This window comes from Choristoneura fumiferana, chromosome 7, assembly GCF_025370935.1.
Source record: "Choristoneura fumiferana chromosome 7, NRCan_CFum_1, whole genome shotgun sequence".
In the NCBI taxonomy this organism is placed as follows: domain Eukaryota; kingdom Metazoa; phylum Arthropoda; class Insecta; order Lepidoptera; family Tortricidae; genus Choristoneura; species Choristoneura fumiferana.
Genome location: NC_133478.1, coordinates 18431726 through 18445137, shown reverse-complemented (window position 1 = coordinate 18445137; position 13412 = coordinate 18431726). Strand labels below are relative to the sequence as shown.

Genomic DNA, 13412 nt, shown 5'->3' with positions numbered 1-13412 from the left:
TAAAGACAAAGTTTTTTTGGGATAAATATTTGAAAATAATCATTTGGCTTGAGTAATAAACAAAAGACATACAAGTAATACATGTACGTATATTATTTTAATAATTTCAAGCTTTGAATGAAGAAGAGCCCGCGGTGTCGCTTGAGGAAATAAATAGTTTTTTGTTTCGGGCTATTTCATTGATATTGTAAACACACAAAAATTGATAACGAATCATTTTATTTGAGTTATCTTACTGTAGGGCTTACATTAAACTTTAATTATTGAGAATGTTTATTTGTAAGTGCATGTAGACGATGACAGACACCTACGCGTAACCACGCTTGTTGTTCGTAATGGTGTTGGACAGGTACAGGCCGAAGATCATGGCCACCAACTGAAAAAAAAAGATTACCTGCAGTTATAATCGCATATATAATTATAGATAAGTAAATTTCACCCAAAATGTTGCTTAAACCAATTTGGCTTTTAACCCTCGATATTTATTATCACCATGTTGTTTTTGATCTCCGTTAACTTTAAGGCAACGTTCAACAGGTTAGATTTAGAAAATTAAATTTTCTGAAATTTTGTAATTTTAATTATTTTATGACGTTTTCTTTAAATAAATTCCGCATCTACTTAAAGTGTTTTAAGTTCACAGAAAATAAACAAAAGAAGGCTAAAAACGTAACTTTTAAGCAGATCATAAAACATCCGGTGGTCCACCTTCCCGTTTGTCCGATGGGATAAAATACTCTCGTTGTCAATTCTCTCGATGTCGTCGGCCCAGTCTCATCTCAGTAGGTGGCGGCTCTCACTGGAGGCAGTTGGGTTTGTAAAACTCATGATTGGTTTTTTGGAGTCATTTTGTATTTTTTTTTATTTCAACTCCGATTTTTTTACTTTTACGGGTATCCCGTGAAACCATATCGAAATTGAATTCGTGTCTAGATTCCTGTCCTGCAGTAGTGTAGGGGTCACGCAGCACGGATTGCTGAGGACCTGGGTTCGATTACCAGTGCTGGTCTCTTTTTCTGGTTTTTCTGTGCATCCATGTCTCAGTTCCCCTCAGCCCTCTTCAGCCCTCTTGTTCTGAGAGTAGGCCTGTGCCCAGCAGTGGGACGTATATAGGCTGGGATGATGATGATGATGATGTATCAGCTTGTATTTTCGATTTGTAAAACTCACCTCAACAATAATAATAGTGATCAATATAACCCCGACAACGTCCCCGAAGACCTCAAAGTAGTCAGCGACGATGTTGGCGCAGCCGTCAAAGGAGTCCTCTCTGGCGCAGGTGCCGGTGTTGTCGCTGGTGGTGGGGTTGGCGCAGCAGGTGGGGGGGATAGCGGGGTACACGCCGATGTATGAGTCCGGCCCGTTCACGCCACAGCAGCGGAACTAGAGGCGAAACAATTTGGTCATGAGACGCTCGAAAAGTTATCTAATATTTCCTTTTACGAAAATTTACTTATGTGTTCCTGTAATGTTAGTACAGTCGAAGTCAAAAATATCTTTACACTTTAAGAAAGAAAGAAAGAAAACATTTATTCATATTCCCAAAGACACACAAATACAACAAAATTTAAAAATAACATTAAACAAAAAAACAAAAGAATACAGAAAAAAAACAAAAATTTAAATACATACACCTCACCTCTCAGGTGCCATTTTACAAAAGGTCAAATACATGAACTGACAGCGACAAGGTAGAAAAATGTATCTTGACCTCGGTCGACCCTACAATCTACATACATCTGTTGTACAATGTTTACTCTCTTTTCAAAGGCTGTGCTTAAGTTGGGTGCACATGGGCTTTGGTGAATGTTTTCTACCAAGTGACCCGCCTCTTGGTTGTCCCCTATATCATATAAGTAATCAGACAAACGCAAAGGCTGCCACTTCGCCTCCCGTGAAAGAATAAAAGAGAGACTAGGCATCTAAATATTCCAAGGGAATTCGAAAAATCCCTTCTTAGTGCACCATTTTCCCAGTTATATCAGTCGTTTCAAGTTTCCAGGGTCCTGTAGTTTAGGCTGTGCATTGACTACCACTCAGTCAGTTAGAAAACTAATTTATTGAATCAGGCGTTACTTTGCGGAGGTCCATATCAATGACTTTCCTCACCCGCGAACGAAGCAAAATAATTGTTTGTAGTTCATTAACCGCTCAGCTGTAACCGCTGGAGCTGTGCTGCGCGAGGATAGGTAGGTACCTAAGTGAAGCGATTCTATTGTTTCATGACAAACATACCCGCAACACATCCTCTCACATCGCTGATGGAAACCCAGTCTCAATTGTTTTTATTTTTATTGAGTATCATTCAACTATTTAGGAACGCACTAGGATCGTGCGATCGTGGGATTCCTGTATCATCAGATCATTACTGATTATTCAAACATCCAAAGACTTTCCACAGGATGCAAATGATAAGATAACATTCTACTTGGAGTAAACCTATTAAGAAATAATTAAATTCTTGATATAAGAACCATAATCGATAACCTATCTAACTGTCCGATCTAAACCTAATAAATAAGTACTTATATGAATTCTAAGGGAAGAGAATATCATCAATGCTGTTTTATGTTAGAATACTAAAGTTTTAGAATGTAACAAGTTCCTGTCATTTAGGTATTTTTTGTGAGGAGCTTTTACATAAGTTCTTCCAACTTTTAGCTCGAGTGATTCAGCTGGAACGGAGGCTGTTAAATGTCACATCGACCTCATATTTACGTCACAGTTTATAGATCTTTTATTTAATTCTATGAAAAAAGTCACTTAAACATGTTTCATGCCGATTGTTTGGCTTCGATCTATAGAAACAGATTATTTGTCATCAAGTCTTCATACTGAGTCGCAAGTAGTCTCAATTGATTGAAACGCCGACAAAGACACATTTAAGGACAAGTGGTGTGCTACTTCAAATTGTAATGAAATGTGTAATGAAAACAAGCTATAGGGACCACCACTAGCTCAACTTAGCTCAGCTCAAGGGCGGGTTCTTCGTCATGGATCGCACAGATGTACCTAGCTGTCGTGCACGAATAATAGCGGACTATAGCGGAGAGGCAAGGTACCTAATAGCCACTAATAGGGTTGTGGTTTATTGATATGGACCTCCGCAAAGTAACGCCTAAATTAATCGTGAGGTCCATTTGACAACTATGACATTTTGAACATAAAACTACCGTGAGACTCACTCATATTAAATATATTGACCCGGATAACTCACGTCTTAAATCGAGTTTAGCTCGACATAATGTTTCGGGCTAATCCCCCTTCGTCTTCGGAGCAACGCGACTCAGCGGCTGCTGCAACACGCGCACTGCGCGCCGCCGCTCTGCTCGCGCGACTACCCGACGAAACTGACACCGGCACACAACTACCCGCGTTTTCATCAACATCGGGTAGTCGCGCGAGCAGAGCGGCGGCGCGCAGTGCGCGTTTTGCAGCAGCCGCTGAGTCGCGTTGCTCCGAAGCCGAAGGGCTACGGATTAGCCCGAAACATGTCGAGCTAATCGGTGTGAGTTATCCGGGTCAATATATTTAATACTTTGACATTTATAGCACGTTGCTGATTGGTTAAATAACTAAATGAGCCAATCGCAAGCAGGAGTGTATCATCAAACGGACCTCTCGATATTAACGCTATTTGGCAATTTTTCGCCTGTCAAGAACTCCTCATTATTTTCCCAAGCTTCCATAAAAGCCCGGCTACAGCCAGCCATGCGCAAGTTACGGCCTATTCAAAAATTATCTCAAAACAAAAGCCATTTGTGCGCGTGTACCGTTTTGCCGTCTGCTTGCTTGTGCACATTGTAATTTGCGTAAGTATGATGAGCGTGTGGTCGGACCCTTTAATTCATTAGATTCCCAAGGTCTGCTACTCACCGCGACCTCAACGAGGTGGAAAGGTTCACTCAGGTTGGGGTTGTTGAAGGCATTGCGGATCCAGCCTTCGACGGTGTCGTAGATGCTACTTAGACCTTGGAAGATGATCACCGTCAGCCAGATCTTGGCGGCTGCCAGGATAAGCATGGACACCGAGTACTGGAACAACGAGACAGAATTAGGACAAATAAAAATAGCTTGGAAAACAAAGAAGGCCAAATAATTAAATAAAAATGCCTGGGCGACTGGGCTTTGCTTGGCGTTTTCTTTTATTAAATTGTGTTTTCTTAAAAACTTTTAAAAGTAAAACATAATGTAAATAAATAGGTAGGTATATATAAGGTGTAAAAACCACCACACTGATGACAGACCTACTCATATCATAATTACTGATCTTATTGCACTTGAAATCAGAAGCAAGAACGCTTGAATGATTCAAAGCATCTTGAAATAAATCCAGAATATAAAGTCCAGTGGTTGAATGAGTCTAAGAGAACACCAACTAGCAGAACTGCTACAAAGTTGATATTTGGTACCTATACCTACTGACTTATGCTACTGACTTAGTTTATGAAAAACTAAGTCTATCCAGCACGTCACATCGAATTTGTTCTGAGATTAGATCAGTCAAGTTAGTACATACCTAATTATTTTTTTCTACTCCTATACTGTAATCTGTGATTTACTTAATCTTACATAACAAGATTCTGGAAAAGTCTATATTATTATTGTCTATTCCCCATAACAACACTGTATCGTAATGTTGCCAAAACGATACTGCAACCACTTACTTTTTTTTCTTAATTCGTACGTTCGGACAGGCTAAGGTGCAGCCAGTTACATATTTTATATGGTTTTTATCTCTATATCTCTATATATACAAATAAAAATGAATCGTAGAATGTGTTGCTAAGCGCAAAACTCGGGAACCACTGGTCAGATTTCTTTCAGAACTCTTTTTTTGTTGTGTTCGTTACTTTGTGGAGAAGGTTTTTATGGAAGAAAATACAGAAATAATACAACGGGGGCGAAGCCGCGGGCAACAGCTAGTACAGAATAAAAACTTTCCGAACATAATCCATAGCCTGCCAACATTTAAGTAACGAGTATTTTTAACATCGTCACAGGCAAGTAAATGTTAATCAAAAACAAAATGTAACTTAGACAAATTTTGACATTTTCATATTTCTCACTTGTTTATTGTTGTTTTTGCGTTTGCCATACTTTTTACTAAAGTATGAAAACATTTAAAGTTTACTTTTTCTCTAAGTTTTTATTGTAATTAATAAGTACCCAGTTGAAGAAAAAGTATTGTATACATGCAACGTTGTGTAAGTCAAAAAAAGCTCGTGGCGTCTCTTTCTTACGATTTCGCTAAAGCTCACATTGTAACTCACGCCTCTCACCTTTTTTTTTTTTGAACCCTGTTATACAACTGTTGCATAAAATACTATTATTACAATAATTACATTAAAATCAGAACGTACATTCACCAGCACAATTTCTGACACGACATCTATTTCTAGGCCGGTAGGACGTGTGTATTTTTGCACGCTACGGTGCCAGATATTAACACAGTTGACTATATAGTACCTACATACTTGTGGTAATACCAAATCTACCTTAGACCATTTTATGTGCCGTATCGACTAAACCTCATAAATCACCATGGAGATACTGTTAACTATTAACTGATTAGAATGATAACCCAATACTAAGAAATATTTGATACATATACACGCCAGGACGGACGGACGGGAAAACGTAGTGTAGGGCGTCCTGAGGCACGGTGGACGGACGACCTTAAGAGGATCGCTGGCGGCGGATAGATGCGAGGGGCTGAAGACAGAGTGTTGTGGCGCGCCATGGAAGAGGCCTTTGTCCAGCAGTGGACTGCTGTGGGCTGATGATGATTATGAATGATGATACACGCCATCACGCTGGTCATGGAAATATTATGGACACTCCTTTTTTTAGAGATTATTAGGGTACCTAAGTATCTTTTAACGGTTTTTAAATCTCGTTAACTATTTCATTTAGTCGAACTTAGGTAGAACCAGCCCCGGATCTAAGGGGGGCAAACCGGGGCACTTGCCCCGGGCGGCAGTTTCATGAGGGCGCCAAATCATTGAGACAAGAAATGAAGAAGAAAAGAAGAAAAATGCTACTCATTGGCAGTTTTAACAGTTTTTTTTCAAACACTGAAGGCAGGGGGCGCCACCATCAAGTTTGTGCCCCGGTTCGAAAAAATTGTGGATCCGGGGCCGGGTAGAACGTTGATATTACATTTAAATAAGATGTAATAGTTTACGTGTGGGTTTACGTGTGCAAAGCCTCGGGTCGAGTCAGGGGTGTTTTCTATTAAAGTAAGTACTTAGATAATTTATTGAATCAGGCGTTACTTTGCGGAGGTCCATATCAATAAACTAAAATAATTTCCTTGCTCACCCGCGACCTTACGATAGTTAAGCTTATCTTAGCTTAGTGGGTCTAACAACTGGTAGCATGGTGTACGGTTGTGTCACTCTGAAGATGAGCTCTGGTTGAGTTCGAAACGCGTCAGTGTAGTGTGGTGGTGGTGATAGATGGGTTTGTGTGATTTGTGTGCGTTCTTACAGTGTGGAGGTGGAGGAACTGCATGAACGCGCATATTTTGCATAAGCTTAACTATCGTAAGGTCGCGGGTGAGCAAGGAAATTATTTTAGTTCATTAAGTACTTAGAGTTAGACAATATGGCCTCTTGTCATTGGACAATATTGGTTGGATAGAACATATTTCTAGACTCACCATAATAAGCAGACATCTGGACTCTCTGATAGCACCGCAGCAGCCGAATAACGCAATGAGGAAGATGACGGAGCCGAGCACGATGACGGAGATGGGTATGAGGTTCAGGTTGACGGGGATAAGCTCCAAGACCTCGGTGATCTGCACCAGCACCACTATGCCAAGCGCTATCAACGCTATCCCGGCGAGCTGCGGAGAAGATAGGGTAAACCATACAGTAATTGCCTACTTGAATTTTTTATATGAAACAACAATAATACAAATAATCCTACTTATATTATAAATGCGAAAGTTTGTGAGTGAGTGAGTATGTTTGTTACTCCTTCACGCTGAAACGGCTGAGCGGATTTGGATGAAAAATTAGTGAGTAGATAGCTGGACATCTGGAATAAAACATAGGCTACTTTTTATTGCGATATTCCCACGGGATAGGGATAAAATCTCGAAACAACAACCGCTGTGCGGTATTACATTTGAAAATTACCACGAGCTTTACGGTGAAGGAAAACATCGTGAGGAAACCTGCACAAACCTGCGAAGCAATTCAATGGTATGTGTGAAGTTCTGCCCAAGCCCTCTCATTCTGAGGGGAGGCCTGTGCCCTGCAGTGGGACGTATATAGGCTGGGATGGATAATGAAATCACGATTTAATTTTCAGGAATTCCCACGCGAATTTTACAAAAATCTCAAAATTTCAATTTAGCTGCTGGATCTAACGATTTCGTGTGCGAAGCCGCGGGTAAACACTAATTTAATGATAATTTGCACGATATTTGTTATGATTTATCACCACTTTTCTTTGTAAATTTTTGATTTTTTAAATTCAATTGGGCAATTACTGTATGGTTTACCCTACGAGTATCAGTTTTTAAGAATATAAACAAAGCTTAAACGAAGCCAGTAATGCTGGCACCAGTCCTCAGATAAACCAGCGCTGCCCTGGCCGTGTTGTTTAGATGAGATTAAATTCATTCCAGAATAATGGCTTGTGGGTAGTGACCCACAACCTGTTTTCCAACCCCATTCTCGCCAGTGCTGGCAGTCAGCGCTGGCATGTCTTGAAAAACTGTTTATACGAGGCCAATAATAAGCCAGCGGCAACGCTGGCTTCGTCTAAACCTAGATATACCTACTCTTGATAGTGCCGTCCGCTAAATAGATTGTTAACCCTCGCTGCGTTCTTTTTGATCGCATTCGTTTTGCGTATCGTTTTTACTCTCACCTGTTACCTAAGCTCAAAAATCTGCGTTGATGGCCATATTTTTCACTATTTCAAAGACACAGCTATCAACTTTCTCTTACACCAATAGACGAAATATAATACTGCTGCCACTAGCCCAAGTGGAACTCTATCAGACGTATGTATTGTTAGTTGCCTATTATATCTCTGGGTTTTACAGATACTTTTGCTGCTGCAAAATTAGCTGAGTTAAAAACTACCTACCTAAAGCTGCCTTTCTCTATATTTTTCGATCCATCTTGATCATTATCACCTAGATTAGTACAAGTAGAGTTCTTTAAGGCTAGGGATTAAAATTTTTGGCTTAGAGCGATCTCTATTGTAGCTTCTCCCCACAAAAAGTAGAAACGCATTTTCCATCAGGTGAGAGTAAGACAGGGGTCCATTGCTGGTCAATTTATTGTTAAATAAAAATCATAATGGTCTCTTTTCTGTTTTGTTCCCTAGGTCCTTTTGTTCATTAAGTCCTGTTAATCCTTTCCATTTGATTTGAAAACGATTTTGATACGAATGAGAATATTATGCCGTTATAACTATTTATAACACAGTCTGGTGCTGTTATACAAACTTTTACGGTTTCTTACAAAAAGTATGTATGTATGTATGTAAACTCTTTATTGTACAAAATAAGTAAACAAACACAGATGACAAACAATGAAATATATGGAGATACAAAGGCGAACTTATCCCTTTAAGGGATCTCTACCAGTCAACCTTTGAGTGGATGAGAGGAGCATTCAGTCAGGGACAGACAAAAAGTTAGTTTAAAAATTAAAATAGATAGTGGAAGCCACAATACATTGCTTTAAATAATATAATACACAAATCTATAAAAGAATCCTAACGTAAAAATACACTACTATATACAAATATATGCATATGCAAACAAAATAAGAATAATACGTACCAATACAATAAGCAAAAATAATAATAATAACAATAATAATAGTTAATGTTTTCAACATTTACGGAGAAGGTGTGAGCCACATCTTCAAACCTTCCCTGAACGATCCTACGTAGTTTCTATAATACCTAAGTACCTGGCATAATTAGAACTCATTGGAGAATCTTAATGCATTATTGGACGTAACTTTTGGTTTATTTTCAAGGATATGCACCAGTACGCAAACTGACCTGTTTTTAACGATAGCAATATCTATCTAAGCAAATATTATTTTCATGGCAAGTTTAGGTTGGGCTTTAGGAAATCTAAACATATTTTTCTTATGGTATAAATGGCTTATAATACTAATAATACAATGATCAAAGTTAAAACATAGTGTTTTGTGGAGATACTCACGGAAAACACAACGTTTGTGAAGAACAGCACATATTTTACCAAAAACGCTACACAACACATTTTGGTTTATTTTATAATAACACAAAGTATAAATTAATTATTAGTCTATCAATTTGACCCTCGCCTTCGTAAATACTGAGTACTACTGATACCGAAGCCAGTATTGTATGTATTTATCAGTTGTAACCAAACACCAGCTTTAGCTTATCTTTTATCTAGTACAACCAAAGGTCCGCATCCTTGCACGGAAAATGTAAATTTAAATATTTTTCGATAATTTTTCCTCGGCTTTTCTATCAATCAAACTTTCTTTTTTCGATGAATTATCTTGTCAGGTAACGATGAGTTTGTTTTCCGCGAATATTCATTTTAAAAACGTGATTAATCAATTACACGGTTCCTTGTTACAGGAACTTTGATTACCTGTGTTTTCAGTAAAATAATGGAGTCGTAAAAAATATCATTAGCATTAAATCCATCGGAATGGGCGTTGAATTGAGGCGCACTAGTAGCAAACTACTATATATGTTACCCATAACACTAATAGGTATAGTAACTGCCGGTAGGGATCCTGGTTTTTGTCCGAAAATATTTTTGCCCTTTTTTTCTCTCTGTTCCCATTTTGTTCTCATCTGTTTCATATGGACTAACGATTTTTTTTTCTCAGGGGCACAAAATTTGGCCCTCTCTACATACAAAATTAATTACCTATTACTGCATGCATTTGAGAGCCAGATTTTTTGCCGCTCAGTATATACGAGTATGTTACTAACTATGCCTGTCCTTGAGTTTGATCATATCAGCAACTTCCTATCGGTGTAGGTGTGTGTCGTGCTGGAGATTTTAGCTTGCCTATTCCTGTCATTTAGTTTTGGTCAAGTAAACGACTTGATCGAACATCTTTGTCTAATATCTTCTGAACCAGTTGGTACATCACAACAAACCCTTTCGTCTCACAGCCGATGGATATACCCAATCTAAAGATAGCAGCTTTAACTGATAGCTTATTACTTATCAGTGAGTTGGTGTAATTTACAATGACTAATCAGTTGGTATGTTGGTGCCTTATGGATTATTATCAACCAATACTTCCTGCATATAGGCACTACCTGCATTATTATTTTTATTAGTTCATTGTTGTTTAACTTTGTTGTTGTTTGACTTTAATTAAAACTGTAGGTAACATTAATCTTTTATTTTTTGGCCAGATATTGTCTTTTCTAGCCCAACATAGTACACCGAGAGAAAATATTGTACCTACGATGACAATTAAAATAAATAAATAAATTTTAATGTCATGGGACACTTGACATCAATTTAAAAAAAAAAACAATGGGGCAATGCCGCTGGGGTAATGGGTACGTTTGGGCCAAGTACGGTGCGGACGGGTCTTGAGTAGTTTTTATTTTACTTTAATATATAATTTATTATTTTTTAGTTTTTATGATATTTTGAATTTTTTTATTGTATAATTGTTTTTTTGTGTTATTTATGATGTGTTTATTAATTTAATTAAAAAAAAAGTATTTAAGAAAGATAAAAACTTGTAATACTAAATACGGATAATCCAAACGCATATGTAAAGGACTGATAGAAGGGCCAATCAACTATTTTACCGACACTTTGGGCGTCTCCTGCGTTACCAAAACTGTCTCTGGCGTTACCAGAAAATCGTACTTCCAACAAGATATTTCACGGTTTAATAGGTTGAACTTACGTAGGATGGCATTTATTCATGTACACCATCTATTAATTTACAGAAAAAACATGGTTTACTTACAAAAATCTGCAATTGTTTGAAAAATGTCGCGGACAATTTACGTCGGTAAAAAAGTTGATTGGCCCAGAAATCTATTTATTTGTACCAACTATATACTTCTTTAACAGTAAATAGTAGGTCACACATACACACACACAGAGTCAAAATAAAGTATGATGTATAGTACGGTTGGCAACTCTATGTACTAGCAAAGCTGCGGGAAACAGCTATACAACACAAGAAGTCTTTACGCGTTACCCCAATTTTAATGCAAGCAAAGCCGCTGGCAAAAGCGTTTTGATAAAATGAATGAATGAAGCGTAAATTAATATAAGTAAAAATAAGCTTTTCAGGTGTTTACTCATAACATATCAACAAAAGAATTACGCTCGCGTCATTATCCTGCTTGCCACTCACCGCTTTTGTGGTTCGATAACAATATTTGTTTCTGAGTAATAAATAATTCAATTACGTTCGTGATAACTACGAAATATGCTTTAAATACATAGATAGGGAAATTCTACATGAAATTTCCCGGACATAAAGTCGCATCATGCGATAAATGACGCTGGAGAAGGTTTATTACTGGAATGCGACACGCGTTTGGTCGAAGTGGTTTGTGCGACATGAGATTAGGACATATAATTTGGTAATGTCGGTAGGAATACAATAATTATTTATCAGAATTAAAATAGTACATTACTGTAGAGGCCGGGAAGAAGGGGGTTGCCGCCGAGTCGTGTGCTCCTGTGAAGAAGGGCTACGAAATAGCCCGAAACAGTCGACCTAAACTCGATTTAAGACGTTAGTTATCCGTTACAATCTCATTTAACACAGGCTACTTTTTATCCCGATATCCCCCCGCTGGGCTTAGAGTCTTGAAGTTTTGGACAGTTGTTATTAACACAATGTCAATGAAGACATTTACAGACAGATATTTGGAATTCCCAGGGTGTTTTGTAAAATCCCGAATTTCAATTGCATCTACCAGATTGAATAGTTAACGCGTGTGAAGCCGCGGGTCAACGCTAGTCTATAATAAACAATGATTTTTCGAACTAATTACTTTTAATTAGTATGCTGTTCTATGTATGTACATACCTACCTATCACATATGATAATAATACTGCTATGTACTAGATATAATAATTACATTTGATATCCTGTATTTAACATAGAGAAAATCTCTTTTTCACCTCAGCACCTCAAACAGGCAGGTTTTGCTATGAGAAATCAGTGAGCAAAATCGCATTTTGCTCACTCCGTGAGACAAAGTAACTTTTTAATTATTTTTTTTAAATGCTGAGTACAGTGTTGGGTCTACTCACTGAATTCCAAATATTTGAACTTTACTTTGATCTGTAATTTCACTTCAACTCGAAAAAAGCAAGAGATAGGATCAAATTTGTCGATTACAAACTTAAATTAATTTTTGGTATTAAAAATATATTGAAATATTTCCAAAATGTAATTTTCCGATCTTTTAATAAAGTATGCAACCTCGTTGCACGAAAGCCGCTTCTCTTGTTTTTTTTTTATAAAAGAATTCCGTATACTGCCTCTACAGTATAATTATTATGTGTAAATTGAATGATTTTTTAACAAATCTTTTTTGTTTATGTAATAGAATCTTAATAAAAATCATATTTAAAGGTTTAATTGTTCTTTTCAATTACCCGAGATGAGGCTTTTTGCAGTATTAAAAAATAAGTGTGACATTAGTACAAAGAAGTTAAGATTGCATGTATGAGTATGCGATTTGTATTGTAGCTACTGAACTCTTTTATGGTTTTAAATGTAATTATTATATTTGATAATAATCGGATTCTATTTTAAAAAAATGTGTTTGTTTTGTAAACAGGTAGGTATATGTGGTTTTATTCTTATGTTACATTTAAATTATGTTCTCGCTGCTGAGGTGAAAATTGTATGTGTCACACGAGACCAAAGTTTTTTTGCATCTCGTGTATTTCAATCCTTGCTGATCTCAGGATTCTAACCTAGAATCACTCGCTAACGCTCGTGATTCAATTATAGAATCCTTCGCTTACTCGGGATTCAAAATCAACACTCGCAACAAAAAATAACTTTGCTCTCTTGTTGCACACAATACTATTTCACCTCAGCACCTCAAACAGGCAGGTTTTGCTATGAGAAATCAGTGAGCAAAATCGCATTTTGCTCACTCCGTGAGACAAAGTAACTTTTAATTATTTTTTTTAAAATGCTGAGTACAGTGTTGGGTCTACTCACTGAATTCCAAATATTTTGAACTTTACTTTGATCTGTAATTTCACTTCAACTCGAAAAAGCAAGAGATAGGATCAAATTTGTCGATTACAAACTTAAATTAAATTTTGGTATTAAAATATATTGAAATATTTCCAAAATGTAAATTTTCCCGATCTTTTAATAAAGTATGCACCTCGTTGCACGAAAGCCGCTTCT

General features: G+C 37.3%; 1 protein-coding gene across 1 annotated transcript; it reads right to left on the bottom strand.

Annotated features, from left to right (window-relative positions):
- Window positions 1-200: 200 nt before the first annotated feature.
- LOC141429805 (tetraspanin-18B-like) lies at window positions 201-9592 on the bottom strand. The gene is made up of 5 exons (XM_074090351.1): window positions 9206-9592; window positions 6665-6853; window positions 3877-4035; window positions 1171-1383; window positions 201-376 (listed from the first exon to the last, which is right to left on the bottom strand). Exons 1-5 carry the CDS (start codon window positions 9263-9265, stop codon window positions 308-310), a joined length of 690 nt encoding a protein of 229 aa, XP_073946452.1. The 5' UTR covers window positions 9266-9592; the 3' UTR covers window positions 201-307.
- Window positions 9593-13412: the final 3820 nt, after the last annotated feature.

Coding starts and splice junctions, on each gene's coding strand:
- LOC141429805 (XM_074090351.1), bottom strand. CDS start 9,265: ATGTGTTGTGTAGCGTTTTTGGTAAAATATGTGCTGTTCTTCACAAAC. Junction 1,384..3,876: donor TCCACCTCGTTGAGGTCGCG/GTGAGTAGCAGA, acceptor TTTCGCCTCTAG/TTCCGCTGCTGTGGCGTGAA. Junction 377..1,170: donor TCACTATTATTATTGTTGAG/GTGAGTTTTACA, acceptor TTTTTTTTTCAG/TTGGTGGCCATGATCTTCGG.